The sequence below is a fragment of the Pristiophorus japonicus genome, chromosome 3 (assembly GCF_044704955.1).
Source record: "Pristiophorus japonicus isolate sPriJap1 chromosome 3, sPriJap1.hap1, whole genome shotgun sequence".
NCBI classification, from domain to species: Eukaryota; Metazoa; Chordata; class Chondrichthyes; family Pristiophoridae; genus Pristiophorus; species Pristiophorus japonicus.
Genome location: NC_091979.1, coordinates 151501483 through 151527699, shown reverse-complemented (window position 1 = coordinate 151527699; position 26217 = coordinate 151501483). Strand labels below are relative to the sequence as shown.

General features: G+C 43.1%; 1 protein-coding gene across 4 annotated transcripts in view; it reads left to right on the top strand.

Moving 5' to 3' along the window:
* hecw2a (HECT, C2 and WW domain containing E3 ubiquitin protein ligase 2a) overlaps positions 1–26217 on the top strand; it is a 599390-nt gene that overhangs the window by 421760 nt on the left and 151413 nt on the right. For all 4 annotated transcript variants that reach the window (XM_070875901.1, XM_070875903.1, XM_070875904.1 and 1 more), the window contains 4 exons: positions 5957–6040; positions 8939–9048; positions 11482–11602; positions 12225–12338. In XM_070875901.1, the coding sequence (XP_070732002.1) occupies positions 5957–6040; positions 8939–9048; positions 11482–11602; positions 12225–12338 (429 nt within the window). The remainder of the gene's footprint in view (positions 1–5956; positions 6041–8938; positions 9049–11481; positions 11603–12224; positions 12339–26217) is intronic.

Here is a 26217-nt window from a genome sequence, read left to right as displayed (position 1 = left end):
GGCCCAGTTGATCCAGTCTCTCCTCATATGTCAGCCCTGCCATCCCGGAAATCAGTCTGGTGAACCTTCGCTGCACTCCCTCAATAGCAAGAACGTCCTTCCTCAGATTAGGAGACCAAAACTGAACACAATATTCCAGGTGATGCCTCACTAAGGCCCTGTACAACTACAGTAAGACCTCCCTGCTCCTATACTCAAATCCCCAAGATATGAAGGTCAACAGACCATTTGCCTTCTTCACCGCCTGTTGTACCTGTATGCCAACTTTTAATGACTGATGAACCATGACACCCAGGTCTCGTTGCACCTCCCCTTTTCCTAATCTGCTGCCATTCAGATAATATTCTGTCTTCGTGTTTTTGCCACCAAAGTGGATAACCTCACATTTATCCAGATTATACTGCATCTGCCATACATTTGCCCACTCACATAGCCTGTCCAAATCACTCTACAGCCTCCTAGCGTCCCCCTCACAGCTCACACCGTCACCCAGTTTCGTGTCATCTGCAAACTTGGAGATATTACACTCAATTCCTTCATCTAAATCATTGATGTATATTGTAAAGAGCTGGGGTCCCAGCACTGAGCCCTGCGGCACTCCACTAGTCACTGCCTGCCATTCTGAAAAGGACCCATTTATCCCGACTCTCTGCTTCCTGTTTGCCAACCAGTTCTCTATCCACGTCAGTATATTACCCCCAATACCATGTGCTTTGATTTTGCACACCAATTTCTTGTGCGGGACTTTGTCAAAAGCCTTTTGAAAGTTCAAATACACCACATCCACTGGTTGTCCCTTGTCCACTCTACTGGTTACATCCTCAAAAAATTCCAGAAGATTTGTCAAGCATGATTTCCCCTTCATAAATCCATGCTGACTTGGACCGATCCTGTCACTGCTTTCCAAATGTGCCGCTATTTCATCCTTAATAATTGATTCCAACATTTTCCCCACTACTGATGTCAGGCTAACCGGTCTATAATTACCCGCTTTCTCTCTCCCTCCCTTTTTAAAAAAAGTGGTGTTACATTAGCTACCCTGCAGTCCATAGGAACTGATCCAGAGTCGATAGACTGTTGGAAAATGATCACCAATGCATCCACTATTTCTAGGGCCACTTCCTTAAGTACTCTGGGATGCAGACTATCAGGCCCTGGGGATTTATCGGCCTTCAATCCCATCAATTTTCCTAACATAATTTCCCGCCTAATAAGGATATCCTTCAGTTCCTCCTTCTCACTAGACCCTCAGTCCCCTAGTACTTCCGTAAGATTATTTGTGTCTTCCTTCGTGAAGACAGAACCAAAGTATTTGTTCAATTGGTCTGCCATTTCTTTGTTCCTCATTATAAATTCACTTGAATCCGACTGCAAGGAACCTACTTTTGTCTTCACTAATCTTTTTCTCTTCACATATCTATAGAAGCTTTTGCAGTCAGTTTTTATGTTCCCGGCAAGCTTCTTCTCGTACTCTATTTTCCCCCTCTTAATTAAACCCTTTGTCCTCCTCTGCTGAATTCTAAATTTCTCCCAGTCCTCAGGTTTGTTGCTTTTTCTGGCCAATTTATATGTCTCTTCCTTGGATTATCCTTAATTTCCCTTGTTAGCCACAGTTGAGCCACCTTCCCCGTTTTATTTTTACTCCAGACAGGGATGTACAATTGCTGAAGTTCATCCATGTGATCTTTAAATGTTTGCCATTGCCTATCCACCGTCAACCCTTTAAGTATCATTTGCCAGTCTATTCTAGCCAATTCATGTCTCAAACCATCCCCCTAATCGAAGTTACCTTTCCTTAAGTTCAGGACCCTAGTTTCTGAATTAACTGTGTCACTCTCCATCTTAATAAAGAATTCTACCATGTTATGGTCACTCTTCCCCAAGGGGCCTCGCACAACCAAGATTGCTAATTAGTCCTTTCTCATTACACATCACCCAGTCTAGGATGGCCAGCCCTCTAAGTTGGTTCCTCGAAGATATTGGTCTAGAAAACCAACCCTAATACACTCCAATAAATCATCCTCCACTGCATTGCTACCAGTATGGTTAGCCAAATCAATATGTAGATTAAAGTCACCCATGATAACTGCTGTACCTTTATTGCATGCATCCCTAATTTCTTGTTTGATGCTGTCCCCAACCTTCCTACTACTGTTGTTTGGTGGTCTGTACACAACATCCACTAGCATTTTCTGCCCCTTGGTATTCCGTAGCACCACCCATACCGATTTCACATCATCCAAGCTAATGTCCTTCCTTACTATTGCGTTAATTTCTTCTTTAACCAGCAATGCCACCCTGTCTCCTTTTCCTTTCTGTCTATCCTTCCTAAATGTTGAATACACCTGGATGTTGAGTTCCCAGCCTTGGTCACCCTGGAGCCATGTCTCCGTGATGCCAATTACATCATATCCGTTAACTGCTATCTGTGCAGTTAATTCGTCCACTTTATTCTGAAAACACCTCGCATTGAGGCACAGAGCCTTCAGGTTTGTCTTTCTAAAACACTTTGCCCCATTAGAATTTTGCTCTAATGTGGCCCTTTTTGCTTTTTTGCCTTAGGTTTCTCTGCCCTCCACTTTTACTAATCTTCTTTCTATCTTTTGCTTCTACTTCCCTCTGTCTCCCTGCATAGGTTCCCATCCCCCTGCCATATTAGTTTCACTCCTCCCCAACAACACTAGCAAACACTCCCCCTAGGACATTGGTTCCAGTCCTGCCCAGGTGCAGACCGTCCGGTTTGTACTGGTCCCACCTCCCCCAGAACCGGTTCCAATGTCCCAGGAATTTGAATCCCTCCTTCTGCACCACTCCTCAAGCCACATATTCACCTGAGCTATCCTGCGATTCCTACTCTGACTAGCACGTGACACCGGTAGCAATCCTGAGATTATTACTTTTGAGGTCCTACTTTTTAATTTAGCTCCTAGCTCCCTAAATTCGTCTCGTAGGACCTCATCCCATTTTTTACCTATATCGTTGGTACCTATATGCACCACGACAACTAGCTGTTCACCCTCCCTTTTCAGAATGCCTTGCACCCGCTCCAAGACATCCTTGACCCTTGCACCAGAGAGGCAACATCCCATCCTGGAGTCTCAGTTGCGGCCGCAGAAACGTCTATCTATTCCCCTTATAATTTAATCCCCTGTCACTATAGCTCTCCCACTCTTTTTCCTGCCTTCCTGTGCGGCAGAGCCACCCACGCTGCCATGAACTTGGCTGCTGCTGCCCTCCCCTGATGAGTCATCCCCCTCAACAGTGCCCAAAGCGGTGTATCTGTTTTGCAGGGGGATGACCGCAGGGGACCCCTGCACTACCTTCCTTGCACTGCTCTTCCTGTTGGTCATCCATTCCCTATCTGGCTGTGTACCCTTTACCTGTGGTAAGACCAACTCACTAAACGTGCTATTCACGTCATTCTCAGCATCGTGGATGCTCCAGAGTGAATCCACCCGCAGCTCCAGGGCCGCAATGCGGTCCGACAGGATCTGAAAGCGGATGCACTTCCCGCACACATAGTTGTCAGGGACACCAGAAGGGTCCCTGAGTTCCCACATAGTACAGGAGGAGCATAACACGTGTCTGAACTGTCCTGCCATGACTTAACCCTTCGATACAGTTAAATTGGCAACAACAATGCTAAAAGTTACTTACTGATATAGAAAAGAAAAAGAAAAACTACTTACCCCCTTGGCTGTGATGTCACCTTTCGATTTCTTTCTACTTTTTTGCCTTCTCACCCTGCTGCAGCTGCACCGGTAGGCCTTTATAGGCCTCCCCACGCTCGCCTCATCAATGCTGCTCAATCTCAAAGGGAGGGAATTGCTCTGTCTTCTCATTTCATGCAGCATTGGCAGAGATGTTGGAGCAGATTTGCAGCCCTTTCAACCACAAATGCAAGTGTGGGTGCAGGAAGACTAAGAACGAATAAAAAGAATTCGAACGTCAAAAAAAGGAAGGCCCACGTATTTGAGATACTCGGGCCAAAATTCAGGCATGCCAGAAAGCTGGTGCACCAACAATTTTTTTACCTGTTTTTACCGTCGGGTGCAATGAGGCGGCCTTCCAATTGATTTTCTGCATTTTTAACTTTTTTTCGCGTCAGACCGGAAGTCGGTCAAGGTAGGGGCAGAGGTGTGGCGGTAAGTCCTAGTGAGGGGCGGAAGTTGGGGTGGGACTGAGTCTCCGCTGCTGTCACTCAGCGGCGGAGCGGTGGTGACCTCACTGCGTGTGTGCGTCACCATGTCTCTCCCCTCATTTAAAGGGGAGAGAATCAGGGATTCTGTAGGTTAGGCCACTGGCCCAGCCAGCGACCTGGTACCCAGGGTGTGCTAGGATGCCTGTTGGCGGCCTGGCCAAACCCGGGGCAATAATTGGCCGGCTGATCGAGAAGTCGGCTGGCAAAAATTAAAAGGTGGCTGCCGTGGATGTGCGCCCTCTCCTTGAAGGGCCACCATGCTGCCGTGGCTCACAGACAAGAAACCAGGTGCACTGACAGAAAAAGCTTTCGGGGGCACTGCATGGCGGTGCAAAGATTTTTTCAGGTAAATTTGGGGCGGAGTGTTCTGGTGGTGCAGGAGTGCGGCGGTGTGCGCTTTGGTGATGCGCTTACGGCGGTCAGCAGCAGTGGGGCGGAAGTGGGGACGGGACGAAAAATCCCCGAGCAGAATTTGGGTCGTGTTGGCCAATCGACTGCAATGTGGCAGCCACTCAATTCCGCCACATGGCCACCGCAAAACGGCTGTAACGGGACTTATCTGGACTCTGAAGTTCTGTCCCACTGTGTGGTTCAAAACTGGGAAATTGGAGTTTATGTTGTTGATTTGATTACATCTGGACAGAAGTGACAGTGAGTCATGAATGTGTGTGCAGCTTACTTTGACTTAGTTTACGTTTTCCCTTAAGTGTGTCATATAAAGTTGTACTTGTAGGCTTGGATTTTTATTTTGCAGTTTTCGCTCTATAAATGTCACAAATCTCTCAATGAGGTGGAGTGGCCCCTGACACTTTTAATCACACATGTTACTGTTCCTTCTCTGTCTACAGTGCAGTGAGGTAGGTTTAAATGATGATTTAAAATACTCACCTGGCACAACATAATTCCACATTGCACTCGAGAATGAAATACCAGTTTTTCTGTTATGATACTAATTCAGTTTTGGCATAGGTGGAGATGCCGATCGTGAATATGAAGTCTTGCACTATCTAGTCCAGTATGATTGCATGCAATTAAAGTAGTCTTTCGCAACTGTGACATTTCTATGTAAATTTGATGTACAGTTCAGGCAGATTTGCTCTATCATTAAATGAGATGGTGTACACTCAAGTAAAGGTAGCAGTATTTTTCGCTTCATAAATGGCATTTTAATTAAGCTGTGATTGTATTTTCACTAATTTGTGCAGTTAAATGCAAGCACAACAGATGGGTAATAGTAAAGGTGAATATTACTTTCTGTGGCACCAGGTGATAGCCTTACTGAACAACAAAAATCTATCACAGCAGCCCTTCTGATTTATTTTCTTAAAAACGCACTGGCCGTGAAAATGCTGTGACACACTGGTGCAAAAATGCAAGCTTGCAGCTGTGAAACCCTTGCTGTCCATAGGGGATGGAGGATTACAATTCAGAACAGGTTTGTCATCAATGCCATAAAATGGATGACCTCATTGGTCAATTTTTCTACCTGAAATGAGCTGCCAAAAGCAGGAAGGGCGTCAGTGAAAGGAAGCAGTGCAAAACCCTCCCTCGACAGGAAGCACACAAGATGCTGAAATGATTGACTCACAGACACACCAGCATGTCAAACCACCTTTATCAAACAATGTTTGCAGACCCAGTTGTGATCATCACAAAGCTTTACCTCATCTATCCTGTGTTTTTTGTAGTTTGTATGTTATATATTGCTTTGTTGTTTTCTAAGGATATTATTGGATTGTTTGAACATTTCCATAGGGAGAAGATTCAGTTTATCAGAAGCGAGGGAACTAGTGGATTGGGGCGCTTATCCAGTGATGCAGATCTTGTTATGCTGTTAAGGTAGGTGCATCCCACGTCAATAATGAATGTATCTTGTGAAAGAGATGGTATATAATGTATAAAGCTTTATGTGTTCTGCAGGACTTTATATTCACTAGCAAAAGAACATGATTGTTGAGTAACATACGTCTATCTAACCGACTCTTAAACTTTGATCGAGATTGGCATATTCAAAAGGATTGTAGGAATGCTATGGATGGTTAGGATGTAAGCTTGTATTCTTGATCCCTGCACATCAAGTTTCTGACCTCAGTCATACAGTGAAGAACAAGTGATGAGCAGAAACCAAATGCTTCGGGATAGAGTTGAAAAAAAACTATCATTGGGAAAATAGTCTCAGAAAACTCTCTTTCTCACATCCTGATAGCCTGCATTGTCGATGACCTTGTAGCTATTTAGCTGCTTGCCTCCTCAGTTTGGGGTGGTGGGTGGCATAGGAAGGCCTGAGAAAGGGACAAAATACCTTAAATTGGAGAATGACTTTCAACAAGTGACTAAAAAGATTGATGGTTCAAACAGTTAATTACAGGATTAGATAGTGTTAATTCGAGTGGGTTCTGTAATATGTTAATGCCAGTTTTCTCTGTCTCCCCAATGGTGCATTGCTGGAGGAAGTTCAAATGGTTTATTCTGTAAAATAATTTGTGTTGAGTAATGAATCTCCCATTTTATGCAAACTCCCCTCCTGCTGCCTTCTTGACAGAACTGGAGTTAGATTAAATGAGTAAAAGATGTTTTTATTGGGAAATAGGGTTTTTAAACATATACACAGGGTTTTGAAGTATTGCATTTTCAGAGGTTGGGGGTTTTCTAAGTTGTCAGTGAAGATGATGATTTCAGTTGGCAGCAATAAATGTAGGTCAAGTTGGATTGTTCTGTCAAAATCCCAGACTGAAGGGAAGGCAATTAACCACTTAACCCTTTAAATGTATAGAAGTTAAAATACCTTTCAGTATGTTACAATATTATTATCCTATACATTATTCAGTGGATAACCTTGTATTACATTTGAAGAAATTACTTTACCACAACCCCATTCATTTAATTATGCAGGCTCATGTAAAAATATGGTACATGGCCAATATTTTCTTTGTGGACCTACTTCAATCACTGCGTCAAATATCAATTCGAGCAATGAACATTGGAATATGCAGGGCTAGAAAAAAGCATTGTGGTCCAGCTGGACTGCCCAAAGTTCTATCATTTCCCCCTACACACTTATTTAATCAGTTGATCCTTTCATCAAAAAGTGAACAAGATATCATCTACGAAAGTAAATCAATTACTATTTCTCCTTTAAACTAAGACCTGATTGACCAGAGGTTACGATTGTGAATTGCACCAGTATTAGTTTTTATCAGTTTTTAATGGGTATTCCAGGCAGATTCAGGACAGTTCACTTCTTATCCCAGACCTAATTTTTCTTGTGAAACTATCAGCTATCAAATGGCTGTTTTCCACTGCTGCACAAACCTAGTTTAAAGTAGATTGTCTGGAGTCTGTCTCACAAGGGCTGAAGAATCCTAAATCTACTTTAAGTTCAAAAGAAATATCAGATAAATTTATTCAGGAGAAGTTATTAGAAGGGGTTGGTTAGAGGTAAAGGATGTATTGCTTACCTGGCATTCCCCGTCACTACCTGGGCCCTTCGATTGTGTAACTGCCCTGTAATATTGCTGAATGTACTGTATTTATTCTTAATATTCCCTTTCAGTCAGATTATTTATTTCTTTTGATTGTTATTCATATCATTTTAAATGTTAGGCCACAGATTTCTCCCCTATAGTTATTTGTTGCTGGAGAGTTTGCGTCAAAAAAGCAGCATTGATTTTTTGGGGGGAGAATAATGACCTTGTAATAAAGTTTTCAAAATGAAGAACTGTTTTTGGTAAAATAAAAAATCAAAGTCAGAAACATGACAGATCAGAAAAGCCGGTTTTCAGCGCATGCGCATGGTGCTCATGGCGGCTTTTGCGATGCCTTCCCGGGTCCGTAGAAACTCCGTACAGACCCGGGGAGGCCGGGACTTCCAGACCAATATGTCCTGGGTACACAGAGCCACAGCTTGTACCTTGCTTTTGTTCATTTACGGTACACAATGGTAATCCCCAGTGAAAAATGATTAGTTATTGACTTCTTGTTTTGAGATATTTTATTTCTGCTATTGTAACTATTGTCTTTTCCACAAAGATTATAAATATTAAATAAATAATCCAGTTCCCTTGCTATAATCTTAGAGCTAAGAGAGTTGTGTTTTCGAAATAAGCATCAGATGTTTCACATTCAGATTGTACTTTTTGCATGAGTCAGTACAAAGGGGTCAATATCTTCAACTTTTAGACCCCTTGCAAGTTGAACATTTTGTTGGTGAATATTATCTCCAATGCTGATGATAGTTGTCACACTAACAATGAATATTCATTATCAGCAAATAAAATATATTAAACTGAATGAACAATAGAAAGAAAGAACGTACTTTTATATAGCGCCTTTCATGACCTCAGGGCATCCCAAAGTGCTTCACAGCCAATGAAGTTGTTTTTTTGAATTGTAGTCACTGTTGTAATGTAGGAATCGTGTCAGTTGATCTGCGGATAGCAAGGTCCCACAAACTGCAATGACCAGATAATCTGTTCTTGATGGGATTGTTTGAGGGATAAATGTTGGCTAGGACATGTGACTTTGCTTGAGAGGGGAGACGGGGATTCAGTTTAATGTCTTAGCCAAAAGTAATAAAACTCTCATTAAATTGAAAGAAAAATGTAGTAACATTATGCCAACTCTAGACTGAAACTTTATGTTTGTGAAATATTATGATAACCTAGACCATGCAAATAATGAAAAGGAAGTAGATATTTTTAAAATAATGATCTCTGCTTTGGTTTTTGTCCTGGACAGTTTGTTTGAAGACGAGATTATGTCCTATGTGCCATCACATGCCTTACTTCACCCCAGTTATTGCCAGTCTCCACGTGGTTCCCCTGTATCGTCACCTCAGAACTCCCCAGGTAAATGACACATAATCTGACCATGTAATGATTAGAATGATGAACTATGATAATGTAAATAAGGACAACATACCCATGTAGCACACTGTAAAAACACTGGTCCTTCTAGTCTGCGGAGAGATTTGTCACCTATGCTTATTAGCTCGCATATTGAATTTGAAACCATTTTTCATTCAGTAGATTCTAAAGAAATTCAAAGGGAGAAGCAGTCAAATAAAAAATCAGAAGTATAAAGAATTTGGAGGGAAAATTCAGGGAGATGGGTTTAAATTACAAACTTATGAATTAAACAATAAGGAATCTTAATCGCCTAGAGACATTAGCCTGTATATATTTTATCATCTGTTAGTGGCTATACTACTGATATTTTTCTAGAAAGTAAAGTTAATTAAATAGGAGAGGGGGAAATCTGGTAATATTGCAAACTACTTGAGGAGGGATTAAAAGATTAACTGAAATGTGAGAACTGTCTACATATTGACATTTCTATGAAATTGTTAATAAAGTGAGATCAAAGGGCATTCCATTTGTCGGCGGCACATGAACAGATTTACATTGTTAATTAAAGATTGGCTTTGGCCAACTACGGTGCTTGTACTTTGGAGTAAAAACAGGGTGAGCTTTTTAAGACTGCACTGTGCTATAAAATGCTTATGCCAACAAGTAGCCTTTATTGGGCTCAATTTTACCTAACCCTTTTTTCGGCGCGCTTACCTTAAGTGCTTTGACTTTGCGCGCTGGAAACGGCACTGGAAAAAGTCACCCCATCCTGGCTGTTCTTCCGAGTCCCAGGAGTCCCAGCGTGGCGTGCATTATGAAGTGGGGGGCGGAGCAACAGGCCAGCGCCGAAAACAGTGCCGGCACCTGCGCGCATGCGCAGTGAAGTCTGCGCGTGTGCTCCTGCCCTCCCAGCGTGTCCTGCGGGCTGTGAGCAGGACCCAATGCTCGCAGCCCTATTCCCGGCCGAAGGGACGCCCCGATCTCGCCGCACCCTATCCCCAGCCGAGTGGCCTCCCGCACCGACCGGCCGGCCCACTGAGTTCCCAGGCCGAGGTAGGACTTCGGTTTTAGTTTTTATTCATTGATGGTTGTGCTTGAGAGTTTTGATTGGGGGGTGGGGGAGGGAAGAGGAGGAAAGTTTTGTGGGGGGGGGGGCGGGGGAGAGAAAGAGTGTTTTGCGGGTGAGGGAGAAAGAGTGTGTTTTTTGGGGGGCAGGGGGGACTTTAAAAAAAAAACTTGATTCTGGCATAAAGGTAGAACTTCTATTTTTTTTTTGTTATTGATTGATTGCTGATTACTTTTTGTGGTTTGTTTCGTGCTTTGTAAGTCTTGGTGCAGGTCCTCAGCTTCCTTATTTTTGTGCTCTGTTTAGTGCTTTGTAAGTCTTGGTGCTTTAAATGTACTAACCTGCACCATTTCTTAACTGCCCGCAGTGTTTTTCAGAGCTGGCCACATACGCTGACCTAAGTCGATTTGGAGTAAGTTTTAGCTGGCCAAAGTGGCATAAATGGCCAAAACTGGCGTAAGTGTCTGGGAACGCCCCCTTTTGAAAAAAAAACTGAACTCAAAAAAATTGTACCTAACTGACTTACTCTAGAGCAAATTTTGGGAGGAAAATGGCATTTTTTAACTTATGCCAGAAAAAACAACTTACTTCAAAAAAATTGATACAAGTCATGGCCAAAATTGGGCCCATTATGAGGGGTTGATTTTGTCGGCTACCTTTTATTTTGAGTGAAGTATCCAAATCTTTCTCACCAGAGAAATACAAGGTTGGTTGCACTATGTGTATTTTTTTAACATGTGTGACACTTTTTTACGAAGAAATAAGAAATTTACATTTACTTTGATAGCAAAGAAGTATCATGACACTTAAATTGCAGTAGTGGATTCAGTGCAGACTGGGGAAATGTGATTGAAATTATCTAAAGTCTTTGAATCCCATTTCCTTCTTTTCCCTCCAAGACCTGTCCTCTTTCTAATTCATGTCATAAGTTCAAATTTGAGATGAATGGAGTCATCTGTGTCTTGCACAGTGGGGATGGTGGAGCGGTTGAATCAGGGTCAGTTCTTCCTGTGCTACAAAATTTTGTCTTGTATTCTCATTCAGAACCAATGGCACATTAGACAATTCATAAATAAAGCAGAAAATGCTGGAAATGCATATCATTTTTCTCAGCACCTGAAAGAGAAAGATAGGTTAATCTTTTGAGGTAGGACAATTGATCAAAACCCAATTTAAGTGAATTAGAAGTAATCCATTAGGTTGTTTACAAATTTTACAATTTTATAAAAAATACAATGCAAACTTAAGTCTGCTGTTAAACCTACTGCTGCACAGTAATAATAGTTTCTCATGTCATGACAAAATCCATTTTGTTGGCGTGAAGAGAGTGGTTTTTTTTGCCTAGTTTTAAATACCGCTGTTTGCAGGTACCCAACGTGCCAATGCCCGAGCGCCAGCTCCTTATAAGAGGGACTTTGAAGCTAAGCTCAGAAACTTCTACAGGAAACTTGAAACAAAAGGCTACGGACAAGGACCAGGAAAGTTAAAGTGAGTCTTTAATGGGGCATATTGAGAATTACTTCCATTGAAGTTTGTGTGTTGCAGTCTGTCCAGAAATGTCCAATTCAGTGGAAATTTTCTGCTGTGCACATAAGATGTGGTTTTTACTACTATCTCTTGTGCATAGTGAATCTTTTTGTAATGTTTTATGACTGGAGAAAATATAACTTGCAGAAAATTAATTTCAATACTGATGAATATAAGAAGCCACATTCTTGTTTTAAATTGGGGATGATTCGATTTTATTTTGAAACATTTTGTGATCTTTCTCCCAAGTTTTCACTTGCACCTCTTTGATGTCAGCTGGTAGTATGCCTGAGAGTGTAGCTCAAGGTGGTTGTCCATTCAGTTTTCTATCCCTTCCTCTCTCTGGGAAACAACTAGAGATCAACACTTTGTTTATGGCATAGTTGAAATGAATAATGTGGAACATTGTGATCATGAACCTGCATCCTGCCCTTTGCTGCAACACTCTGGGCTCCAGAAAATTGGACCACCACAGGAGACACTGTATTCTTATTTGAAGTGCTAGATAAAATTATGGTTTGTTCTTGTTTTTCACTTTTTTCAAAATTAAATGAATATATTTTGAAAATCTTCTGTAATGAAGGTTGATCATCAGAAGAGATCACTTGCTTGAAGATGTGTTCAACCAAATTATGGGCTGTTCCAGGAAAGATCTTCAAAGAAATAAGCTCTATGTTACATTTGTTGGGGAAGAAGGGTAAGTACACAGATAACTAAGTAAAATATTATTAGAATCTGAACCATGTTTAATATTGTATAAGTGCAGTTCTCTTCAATCACAGATGGTCCTGCATAGCTTAAATATCATTCTTTTCATAGGATGATGATGTCGCATCAACAAAGTATCTGAGTCAGTATCTGAATTCAGCTCAGGCTCATCACAGACCAGAAATTCATTCACCTAGTACCTCAGCATCACTAAAATGTGCACTAATTATGTGGTAATTTACAGATGGATTGCTGATTTCTAACGAGTGTGTGCTGTACACCACACAAAAATGCATGCCTGACAGACTTGCAGTGCTTAATGTATCTGACAATCTGCAAATGAAGATGATAATATCAGCACAAAATGAATGGTGCATTGGTTTGTAAATAACTCTTGGATTAATAGGGCTTTATGCAAAGACTGAGTTTGGCAGCTGTCCAATAGACTGGGTTGGTTGGTGAAATGTAAGCTGTCAGGTTGGATTTCTAATTAATAGATGTAGAACTTTGTCAGATGTGGTGTTATCCTGCCTTATAAATTGTAATTAACTTTTATTAAACATTGGTGTTTAGGGAAAGATTGAGAGAGAATGATTGAACAAGAAGATAGTAAAACATGATGGGCATGCTTCAAAATATGTTACAATAAATTTACTTCATCATTTCTAACATTGCGTGCATTCTGTATAACATTTATGGCCCAGTTGTACAAGGTATAACTAATGTTTTACAGGTACAAATTGTAATATTAGCTTCCATATGTTAAAATCTGACTGGAATCAGTTGATTCTAAATTGTATATATTTACAGTAGATACCAATATCACAATACGTTAATAATGATTTTTTAATACAAATTAAAATTCACAAATATTTGCAATTTTATTTCAATTTTGACACACAAATCTCAAGGACCACAATCTGTAGTACCAGTATTTATATGATTGTCAGTGAACTGGACAATAAGCGTAAATGCTGATGTACAGTCCTACACTACAGAAAGCGCTATACCGGCAAAGTGTATAAGATATATTTTATCCAATTGCTTAATCAAATGGCCTTATTCATCCATGAAATCCCATCACACTTCATTTTTTCTGACTGAAATATACTTGATTTGTATCCTCTCCATCTCCTATTGAAATATATCTCATTTCTGATTCATAATTGTATTTACTAATTTCTCTTTGCATGAATTCTAGGCAAGGTCACCTTTCTATACTTTTCTTTGTTTTTGACTCCTTTTTCCTCTATCAATTCTTTTACTGATCTGAATTATATTGTGGTCACTGTTCCCAAATATTCCCCTAATTTTAGGTTGCATATTTGCTCCGGTTCATTACTCAGAACCAGGTAAAGTGATGCCTCCTTCCATGTAGCAACATAATGACTGAGGAAATAGTGCTGAACACAATGCAGAAACTCTTCGACCACAAAAATGTTCTCTATCCAAGTCCACTTTTGGACAATTTAAACAGTATTGTATAAATCTGCCAACAAATTTCATCTTCAATTTCCTTTTTACTCTTCTATGGTCTATGACATAGTTCCAAGCTTGGTTTACAACCTCCTGACAATGGGACACCATGGATTGAATGCACACCCTCCTCTCGTTGGGGCCAAGTTTCGGCCTGAGTTGCTCCTGTTTTTTTGGAGCAACTGGTTTAGAATGGAGTATCTTAGAAATTGCAATTCTCGGCAATTAGTTTGCTCCAGTTCAAGTCAGTTAGAACAGTTTCAGTTTGGAACAGATTTTATTTTTCAAAAGGGGGCGTGTCCGGCCACTAATGCCCATTTTGAAAGTTTAGGCAGTGAAAACTTACTCCAAACTAACTTAGAATGGAGTAAGTGTAGATTTTTGTACGCTCAGATAAACCTTGCCTACACTTAGAAAATCAGGTGTAGGTTACAAATCAGGCATAGGGAATGGGGGTGGCGGGGGCGGGGGGGGAGGTTTAAAGAGAAGTTTACAAACATTAAACACTTCAGTTTTACAAATAAAGAGCCATCATCAATAATAAATGATAAATACATCAATAAATCAACCAATAAATCAATCAAAAAAAATTAATAAAAAATAAAAACAATTAAAAAATCAATAAATAAACAATTTTCTACTCACTGACTGGGACGGGGCCTCCCCAGTGTGTGTGTCTCTTTCTCTGTCTGTCTGTCTGTCTGTCTGTGTATCTCTCTCTTACTCTCTGTCTGTCAGTGTCAGTGCCTCTCTCTCTGTCCGTCAGTGTCTATGTGTTTCTGACGGAGAGGGAGGAGGGGGAAGGGGGAGGAGGAGGAGGGGTGGGGAGAGGGAGGGAGGGGTGGGGAGAAGGAGGGAGAGGGAAGGGGGAGAGGGAGGGGGGAGGGGGATGGGGGGGAGGGAGGGGTAGAGGAGAGGGAGGGAGGGGGAGAGGAGAGGGAGGAGGCTGAACGGTCCAGTTGATGTGAAGAAGCCGGGCCCAAGACTTCAGGCGGGGCCCGCACCCAGCAAGGTAGGTGGCCGGGGGAAGCCGGAACTAGGGGGGGGTCGTTGGAGCGGGAGCGGGGGGTTGCGGAGGGAGAGCGGAGCGGGAGCTGAGGGGGCGGTCCGGGGGGCGATTGGAGCGGGAGCAGGGGGGGGTCCGGGGTGGGGGGGCAGTCAGAGCGGGAGCTGGCGGGAGGGGCGGGGGAGGTTGAGGGGTTGAGAGAGCCAGCTGGAGCCAGAGCAGGAGCTGGATGAGGGAGGTGTAGCCTGATCCACGCAGCCCCAGTTGAGCCCATTCGGCCAGGGCTAGGGGCCGCGTGCTTCAGGCCCCTCCCACACAGTTTCGGGCGCCTGGAGCTACTGCACATGCGCGCCCACTGTAGCGCGCATGTGCAGAAGTCCCGGCACTGATTTCAGCGTAGAGACCTGGCTCCGCCCCTCACAGCTCGTGCTGCGCTGCGCCGCGCCAAGCTCCAAAGGACCTGCAGGGAGCCGGAGAATGTGCAGGTATTTTTTGGCGCACTTTCGGGCGCGAAAAACGGGCGTCCAGGTCAGGGCTGCACCGTTCTAGGCGCGCCCCGAAACTTGGGGCCCATTGAGCTGATGGAAACTGAAATCCTTTAACTAAACAGACAAGAACTAAATGGGTACTTTCTCCTTCACTTGGACCACTGCACATCCGTGGATCATTAAGAACTGATAAACAATATGCCAAAAATATTTTAAACATTAAAAAGGTAATGCTACTGACAACTTTTGATATGATGCAATAACTTTATGACCAATTGTGTTTGCACAGAAGGTTGATTAAAACATTAAACATTTGTGCAAAAACTGTATTGCAGAAGTTTGTACTACAGGAGACCTTGCAACTCTTGTAGTGTAAATATTTTCAGCAGCTAATATGCAGATGTAGTTCTTTTAATTATAATGTCAGTGAAAAAGTCTGGGATTATTGGAAATCTGAAATAAAAACAGAAAATGTTGAGGATGCACAACACATTAGCCAGTTTTGAAAGAGAAAGATAAGGTAAAATTCTGGGTAGGACCTTTGCAACTGTCTGAGAGGTGCCAATGGCAAAATTGCTTCTTCAAAATACACTGACATATGTAGATTCCATGCAAGTATCTTAACTGTTTTTCATTCAATACATGTCAAAGTACTATGGCCCTGAAATTGCATCTAACGGCGTAGCTAAGGACTACACCGCTGACCGCTGAACAAAATTTGCACTTAACCTGGTGCGAAGCCCCATGCGAAAACTTGCTTTGAAACAGCAGAGTTGTACAGAGCATAATGGCCCTCGGATACCGGGGCGCACCATTGTGCGTCAACGTACCTGGCATCACGTGGGGTGGTGCTCCTTTCATTCGCCAATCAGGAAACATAGAAAGCTCCGTTTGACTAATATACTTGAATGGAAGATACAGGTCAATTGGAATCCAGCCTACAGCAGAGTTAAGCAAAGCAACCTGACAACCTCACTATAAATATCGACTGGCCTTCACTCTTAGAACGCAAAACCCTGACACCTCAGAATTGTGGCGACCAAACCCTTTTGTCAATTAAGGTAGATCGATTAAGAGTTTTTAAAACTGGCAATACAGTTTTTTGGTTGTTATTCGATTTTGAAATGAGAAAATTGACTCTGCAAGATTTTTTAAAAAAGATTAATATAATTTCATCCCTCAAACCGAGCCTTTAGAACTGCCTGGTAGGTTATTTTACGTGTTAATTTTTAATTATTATGGCTAGGAAACTGCAATTTTCTCATCGACTGGGCCTGTATTCACTGGAGTTTAGAAGAATGAGAGGTGATCTCATAGAAACATATAAAATTCTGACGGGACTGGACAGGTTAGATGCAGGAAGAATGTTCCCGATGTTGGGGAAGTCCAGAACCAGGGGGTCACAATCTAAGGATAAGGGGTAAGCCATTTAGGACCGAGATGAGGAGAAACTTCTTCACTCCGAGAGTTGTTAGCCTGTGGAATTCTCTACCGCAGAGAATTGTTGATGCCAGTTCGTTAGATATATTCAACAGGGAGTTAGATATGGCCCTTACGGTTAAAGGGATCAAGGGGAATGGAGAGAAAGCAGGAAAGGGGTACTGAGGTGAATGATCAGCCATGATCTTATTGAATAGTGGTGCAGGCTCAAAGGGCCGAATGGCCTACTTCTGCACCCTATTTTCTATGTTTCTATGCCCATTTGGACAGTATGCATACAATGATGCCACATGAAATCTGATAGAGCAGAGCATTGGCATGCTGAAACAATGTTTCTACTATCTGGACTGCTCTGGAGAAGCCATGCAGTAACCAGCAGAGTGCATGTCAAGATTTGTGGTAGTCTGCTGCATGCTGCGCAACCTCGCCAGAATGAGGGGACAGCCCCTCCCAACTACACGGCGAGGAACAGGAGCAAGAGGAGGATAAGGAGGAAAGGAGCAGGCAAACTAAACAGACCCTTTCTGGCCGGGCTATCCTTGAAGAACTCATCCAAGTGCGATACCAGTAAATGCAACCTCAATTCCCCCTTCCCCAACAGTCCCACACTCCTTACCTTCCCTCTGTCACTGAACATCACATCGTCTTCTTGGCCACAATGCTAAAATAAAAGCCAAGATAAAATACACTTTCCAATTCAAAATTAGAGATTAAATCATGTCATATTGCACACAAAATTAAATTAATCACCCTTGTGCATTCCCTTAGTGTCTGTCTTACGTGTGCCTTTGCCTGTCCTAATGCTCAAATGCAGTGCTACCCCAGTGCATGCAGCATGGCTGCTGACTTTCAGTGGACGAGATTGCAGGACATACGAACTTGAGCTGCTCTCGGCCGAGAAGGCCCGGCCTCAAATTGCACCATCTTGGCATTGACGGCAGCAGTCTGGGCTGGCTAGCTGACTGGCAACAGCAAGGACACAAGTGGAGTGGCAGGGGTGGGAGGATGAATGCTGTCATCCTGAGAGAGGACAGTAGGTTTGTGCTCCATGGTGCCTTCTTCACTGCCACTCCCCCGGGCCACACCTCAGCAATCCTAGCAATCTTTTGGAGTACAAATTGAAGGACTGCTATGACATCCTGGAAAAACCCCTTTGAACACTGGTATTCAGAGCCATGATGGCAGCAGTCTGAGCTTCAACTGCAGCACTCAGGCGTTGGGTGGTTGCTGCTTGTGCCACAATGGGAGCTGAGACATCGGCCATCAGATGTTGCATTAAAGTTGATTCCACAAGTGTGTTGATGGAGTTGACCACCAGTTCCATGCAAGAAAGGATGGGCTCCAAGTTCAGTGCAAAGCCCTGCGCCAAGTTGGTGCCGGACTCTTTCATGCTCCTTGACATTGCACGCAGGCTTTCTGGCAGGCCTGCCAATGCACCAAGCATTTCATTATGTATACGCATCAGCCTTCTTTTGTAGCCTGCCCTATCGAAGTGCTCATCTGATACCTCTGCAGTAGAACTCGCCCTCCGGTGAGCTGGTTCCTGCGCTACCCTTGCCCCCTGCCCTCGCAGCAGGCCACACGTGCAGATCCCACCTCTATGTTGTTCTCTAAATTACACACAGTGTCAGTATCTGAGCTGATGGCTGCGAGTGTAAAATTGAGTGATGGTGTTTCTCCATCATCAGTGTCTTGTTCTTCCACCACTGCCTGGCCAGGTTGCAGTTCCTGGGTATCTGAATGGAGAAAGGCTCAAGGGTAAGGTTATGGTGAGGTGTGTGGGGGGAAAGCAGGAGGTGCATGCTTACACCACCTGCAGCTTGTACATAACATTATGCGACGAGGGGAATGTGGGATGTGAGAAGGAAGACTAGGTATGAGGATACTGTCATCTTCTATAGTCTCAGCCCCACCACTGGCCACGGCCTTATCAATCGCCATCTCAACTAGAGCCAGCACCATCTCCTCCATGGGGGCCTGCCTGTCTCCCACCGTTTAGGTCCTGATGCCTCTGGTTGTGTGCGACCTTGTCCCATAAGAGAGAAGGTAGAGTTTCAGTGAGTATGGTGCAATATGTTTGGCTGATGTGGCTGAAAAAATGATTAAGAAAGGGAAGATAGACTATGAAAGTAAACGAGCACAAAATACAAAAACAGATAGCAAGAGTTTCTATAGGTATATAAAAAGGAAAAGACTGGTGAAAGTAAATGTTGGTCCCTTTGAGGACGAGACTGGGGAATTAGCAATGGGGAACATGGAGATGGCAGAAAATCTAAACAAGTATTTTGTATCGGTTTTTACAGTAGAGGACACTAACAATATTCCAACAGTGGATAGTCAAGGGGCTATGGGGAGGGGGGGAGGAACTTAACGCAATCACAATCACGAAGGAGCCGGTGCTCAGTAAGATAATGGGACTAAAGGCAGATAAATCCCCTGGACCTGATGGCTTGCATCCTAGGGTCTTAAGAGAAGTAGCGGCAGAGATTGTGGGTGCATTGGTTGTAATTTACCAAAATTCCCTGGATTCTGGAGAGGTCCCAGCAGATTAAAAAACTGCAAATGTAACGCCCCTATTCAAAAAAGTAGGCAGACAAAAAGCAAGAAACTATAGACCAGTTAGTCTAACATCTGTATTTGGGAAAATGTTGGAATCCATTATTAAAGAAGCAGTAACAGGACATTTGGAAAAGCAAACTTTGGTCAAGCAAAGTCAGCATGGATATATGAAGGGGAAGTCATGTTTGACAAATTTGCTGGAATTCTTTGAAGATGTAACGAATCGGGTGGATAAAGGGGAATCAGTGGATGTGGTGTATTTGGACTTCCAGAAGGCATTTGACAAGGTGCCACACAAAAGGATACTGCACAAGATAAAAGTTCATGGGGTTGGGGATGATATATTAGCATGGATAGAAGATTGGCTGACAAACAGAAAACAGAGAGTCGGGATAAATGGTTCATTCTCTGGTTGGCAATCAGTAACAAGTGGGGTGCCGCAGGGATCAGTGCTGGAACCTCAACTATTTACAATCTATATTAACGAAATGGAAGAAGGGACTGAGTGTAACGTAGCCAAGTTTGCTGACGATACAAAGATGGGAGGTAGGGCAATATGTGAGGAGGACATAAAGAGGCTGCAGGAGGGCATAGACAGGCTAAGTGAGTGGGCAAGAATTTGGCAGATGGAGTACAATGTTGGAAAGTGTGAGTTCATGCACTTTGGCAGAAAAAAATCAAAGAGCAAGTTATTATTTAAATGGAGAAAGATTGCAAAGTGCTGCAGTATAGCGGGACCTGGGGGTACTTGTGCATGAAACATAAAACGATAGTATGCAGGTCCAGTAAGTGATCAGGAAGGCCAATGGAATCTTGACCTTTATTGCAAAGGGGATGGAGTATAAACGCAGGGAAGTCTTGTTACAGCTATATAAGGTATTGGTGAGGCCACACCTGGAATACTGCATGTAGTTTTGGTTTCTATATTTGCGAAAGGATAAAAACAGAAAATAGATGCAGGAGTAGGCCATTCGGCCCTTCGAGCCTGCACCACCATTCAGTATGATCATGGCTGATCATGCAACTTCAGTACCCCATTCCTGCTTTCTCTCCATACCCCTTGATCCCTTTAGCCGTAACGGCCACATCTAATTCCCTTTTCAATATATCTAATAAAGTGCCCTCAACAACTTTCTGTGGTAAAGAATTCCACAGGTTCACAATTCTCTGAGTGAAGACGTTTCTCCTCATCTCGGTCCTAAATGGCTTACCCATTATCCTTAGACTGTGACCCCTGGTTCTGGACTTCCCCAACATTGGGAACATTCTTCTTGCATCTAACCTGTCCAATCCCGTCAGAATTTTATATGTTTCGATGAGATCCCCTCTCATTCTTCTAAATTCCAGTGAATGTAAGCCTAGTCGATCCAGTCTTTCTTCATATGTCAGTCCTGCCATCCCAGGAATCAGTCTGGTGAACCCTTGCTGCACTCCCTCAATAGAAAGAATGTCCTTCCTCAGATAAGGAGACCAAAACTGTACACAATATTCAAGGTGTGGCCTCACCAAGGCTCTGTACAACTGCAGTAATACCTCCCTGCTCCTATACTCAAATCCTCTTGCTATGAAGGCCAACATGCCATTTGCCACCTTCACCGCCTGCTGTATCTGCATGCCAACTTTCAATGACTGATGTACCATGACACCCAGGTCTCGTTGCACCTCCCCTTTTCCTAATCTGTCACCATTCAGATAATATTCTGCCTTCCTGTTTTTGCCATCAAAGTGGATAACCTCACATTTATCTACATTATACTACATCTGCCATGCATTTGCCCACTCACCTGACCTGTCCAAGTCACCCTGCAGCCTCTTAGCATCCTCCTCACAGCTCACACTGCCACCCAGCTTAGTGTCATCTGCAAACTTGGAGATATTACATTCAGTTCCTTTGTCTAAATCATTAATGTATATTGTAAATAGCTGAGGTCCCAGCACTGAACCTTGCGGTACCCCACTAGTCACTGCCTGCCATTCTGAAAAGGACCCGGTTATTCCTACTCTTTGCTGCCTGTCTGCCAACCAGTTCTCTATCCACGTCAATATATTACCCGAATTACCATGTGCTTTAATTTTGCTCACTAATCTCTTGTGTGGACCTTGTCAAAAGTCTTTTGAAAGTCCAAATACACCACATCCACTGGTTCTCCCTTGTCCACTCTACTCGTTACATCCTCAAAAAATTCTAGAAGATTTGTCAAGCATGATTTCCCTTTCATAAATCCATGCTGACTTGGACCGATCCTGTCACTGCTTTCCAAATGCGCTGCTATCACATCTTTAATAATTGATTCCAATATTTTCCCCACTACCAATGTCAGGCTACCCGGTCTATAGTTCCCTGTTTTCTCTCTCCCTCCTTTTTTAAAAAGTGGGTTTTTACATTAGCTACCCTCTAATCCATAGGAACTGATCCAGAGTCTATAGAATGTTGGAAAATGACAACCAATGCATCCACTATTTCTAGGGCCACTTCCTTAAGTACTCTGGGATGCAGACTATCAGGCCCTGGGGATTTATCGGCCTTCAATCCCATCAATTTCCCTAACACAATTTCCTGACTAATAAGGATTTCCTTCAGTTCCTCCTTCTCACTAGACCCTCGGTCCCCTAGTATTTCCGAAAGGTTATTTGTGTCTTCCTTAGTGAAGACAGAACCACAGTATTTGTTCAATTGGTCTGCAATTTCTTTGTTCCCCATAATAAATTCACCTGATTCTGACTGCAAAGGACCTACGTTTGTCTTCACTAATCTTTTTCTCTTCACATATCTATAGAAGCTTTTGCAGTCAGTTTTTATGTTCCCTGCAAGCTTCCTCTCATATTCTATTTTCCCCCTCCTAATTAAACCTTTTGTCCTCCTCTCTCAGGCCCCAGGTTTGCTGCTTTTTCTGGCCAATTTATATGCCTCTTCCTTGGTGTTAGCACTATCCCTAATTACCCTTGTTAGCCATGGTTGAGCCATCTTCCCCATTTTATTTTTATGCTGTAGAGGCAGTTCAGAGAAGGTTCAGTAGGTTGATCCCGGGGATGAGTCGGTTGACTTATGAGGAAAGGTTGAGTTGGCTGGGCCTCTGCTCATTGGAATTCAGAAGAATGAGAGGTGATCTTATAGAAACGTGTAAGATTATGAGGGGACTTGACAAGGTGGATGCAGAAAGGATGTTTTCACTGGTGGGGGAGACTAGGACTGGAGGGCATGATCTTAGAATAAGGAGCCACCCATTTAGAGCTGAGCTGAGGAGAAATTTCTTCTCTCAGTTGTGAATCTGTGGAATTTGCTGCCTCAGGGAACGGTGGAAGCTGGGACATTAAATACATTTAAGACAGAAATAGACAGTTTCTGAAATGATAAGGGGATAAGGGGTTATGGGGAGTGGACAGGCAAGTGGAGCTGAGTCCATGGTCAGATCAGCCATGATCTTATTGAATGGCGGAGCAGGCTCGAGGGGCCTTATGGCCTACTCCTGCTCCTATTTCTTATGTTCTTATAGTTGGCAGTGTATACAAGCTATGAGACGTGGCTGTGAGGCTTGCAGTAGTGCTAAGTATTTGAGGGTGAGCCGAAGCTATGACTATTAGGTATGAGTCCTGATTAATCGAGATCGTTAGCAGGTGAGTGATGGGCGTTTAGTGTATTGAGCAATGTGTAAGGCTAACTAATGGTGCAGTTGGTAGGATATGGCATTTGAAGATCTATTCACTAACTTTGATCACACGTGTGAGGCTATTGAACACCTTCCAGCTCTGCATCATTGCCCTCTCATTGCCTTCTGAGCGTGTGTCTGGAGGGCCTCCTGGCCCCCTTTGGATACAGCACATCTCTCTTCCTTTCCATCTCCTCCACTAAGGTCACCAGTGCAGCATCGGAAAACCTTGGAGCCGGCTCTCTCTGCTGTTGTGCCATTTCTTACTCATTCCCAGGTCAGAATCTCTTCAACATCGACTCCCTGCACCTGCTCCAGCCACAATGCACCTCCCATTTAAGAGGTGCAGCCTAGCTTTAAGCTGTGCAGGCTAGCTTTAAGTAATTCTGGCAAGGTACAATTTTGGGCCCCCTGCTGATGCATGCAACCGGTCAACAGTGCAATTATTGTTGGCTGCATGCTGCCATCATGTTAATCAGCAGGCAGCACAAAGTTGGTGTGCTGCCTGCATCAGAAGCAACGGGCACAGGTTAATTGCACATCGTGGTCCCCGCGCCCGTCTTCAGGGGCTATCGAATTTAGCCACCTGCATGTCTCTCAGAACTCTTCAGTCTGGTTGAAGAGCCAAGCTGTTTTTTGCACATTCCACAGATCCCCTCAAGAGAACGCCACACTGGATCAAACGCCCAATGACAGTAAGTTGCTGCTCAAAATTCCGCAAACAGTCTGTGGGCAGCTGTCAGCGGGATGAATGGCGAGCACCGTTCCTTTGTTGACCGCAAAATCCGGGCCAATATGATTTTTCCTTGAAATAAAGAAAAACTTGCATTTATACAGCTCCTATAACAATCTCAAGATGCCACAAAGCACTTTACAGCCAATTAAGTACTTTATGAAGCATAGCCACTTCTAATATGGGATTAGTGGCGTGCAGAACAATATCTTCAATGTTCTGGTGACCTGTTAACATAGAGTTGCTGTTATGCTGTTGCCCATAAAAGTCATATTCAGCAGATGTTATTTGAAGGGTTGCATGAGCTTAACTCATGGTATAGACATTGGATAATTTAGTAATTGTGGGGACATGGCCTTGACATAGTGAATTTGTACTACTGTCACTTTTATCAGTCAAAAATTGAGAGGAAAATTGATGTGCATTTCACTTTAGGAGAAGGATGTTTTTCCTCGGAAAGCTTCAAAGTTGATAATCTTACAATGAAATTGATATCAAATGTCCATTTTCACAGTCACAGCTGCTGCAGTAATTTTATTCTCTTTGCCAACCTTTATTATGAAACGCAACAATTAGAATCTACATCAAAATGAAATACATTAATCAATGAAGCAAATGACCAGAATACGATTGAACAATATTACGGGCATGGAAGTGGAGCTGAACCCTAGATCAGATCAGCCATGATCTCATTAAATGGTGGAGCAGGCTCAAGGGGCCAAATGGCCTACTCTTGCTCCTATTTCTTATGTTCTTAGAATCCTTGTTGATTCTCTCAAACCATACTACCAGTTGGATTTCCAGAGTACCCAGCAGTGGTGTGGTTTTCTTGCAGTTGGATGGTTCTGCACACTCAGGCCGAATCAGAGTCACAGCTCATGTCTTTAATGTAGCAGGTCAGTGGTGACATCATGGGGCAGCGTAGCAAGGCAAGGAGGGAGACTCGATCACTGAAATATGTGAATCTAGTAAAACAAACAGAGGCACTGATGATGGGGTAAAAAGGAGGCTTCTCTTCTTCAAGGTGGACTAACTGATATAGTTAATCGACACCTCGCCCAGCTTCCCACTATATAACAACCACGGAAGTAAACAAACAGAACCTCAGGTTTACCGGTTTTATTACGAGCAATGCATTGGAAGGTTCAGTTGTGGAACCTCCGAAATACAAGAGGTTTCAAGTACAATTTATACAGGTTTTGGAGAGGAGCTATCCTCCTACAAAATCATCAATAGGTCTGTTGCTATCAGCGAAGTTACATTGATTTGGAGACTCTTATCAGACGGGCTTTGAGTGGTACATGCAAATGTCCATCTTTCATTGTTTTGTTCCATTTTGCCCTCTACCCCAGTCTATCCGATGCCTAGTGTGGTTGTACTGGCTTCCTTATCTCTTCCTCAGGGACTTCTAAACAAAACTGCTGACTTCGGCTGTTTAAGTGTTACTAAGGTTAAGCTATAGTTTAATGCGTATAAGTGTGCTATACGCTATATAAGCAAGTTACATACATAGGCAATTATACAGATCCTCCTAATACTGATAAGTTCACTACCTTCAGCATAATTCTGACCACCTATTTGCAATTCTTACAATTTATGCCTTACAATTCTCCACTAATGGCCCTTGGCGAGATGCCCAAGATAGGCCATTTCCCAATTAATACCTTACGGGTGAGCTTCCAGGGTTGTCCTTTCGCTTGGGTAGCGCTATTTCCCGAGCTGCAGGATCTACCTGTTGGCTTTCCCACCAAGGTTATACTAAGTAAGTCCTTTCTGCCGGACTGTCCGATTTCCCTTTATTCAATGTTTTAACTATAGTATGTCGGTTACACCTTTTTACAGGATAATACTAGCAAGATGAATTCCCTTGCACTACAACCAGTACATTTAGTCCAGCATAACTCATGTATAAGTCCTTTTTAGCCAACATTTTCTCGGTGCTCGAATTATGCCCTGCCTGGAGTATCCTCTGTTTCTTCTATCTTTCCTCCACTTGGAGTCTTCTCTATTCTGCTGAATTTATGCCCCACCTGGGGTATCCTCTATGTTGTCGAATAGTGTCCAATTCAGTCGAGTTTGTCCCTCTTTCAGTTTGAGTATCAGTTTTCCTTGTGGCTCGGTGGCCTTCGCATAACCTCCTCAGGTAATGTCCATCATTGTCCCATCGATCTTTCCTCCTTAAGCTCAGGGGTTATAATAAACCCATTTATATTTGATCGTCAAGGGAGTAAAGCAGAAGTCAATATCCATAATCGTGCATGAGGTGTTCCTTTCTTCATTTCAGTTGTGTGGTGCTCACACATCAATCTCCATTTCCTCGTGGAACAGCGATAATTTAGTAGTCCTGTGTTAGGAGGGTGATACTCAAGGTGCACCCGTCCACTTGGTTATATCCACCGTCATCTTTGATCAATCTTAGTGGATCTCAACATAAAGCAACTTGGTTATTTTTATAACAATCATCTATGATGAGACTCTTGGTACTGTTGTCCTGGTTTGTCATGGTACCGCACGCAAGT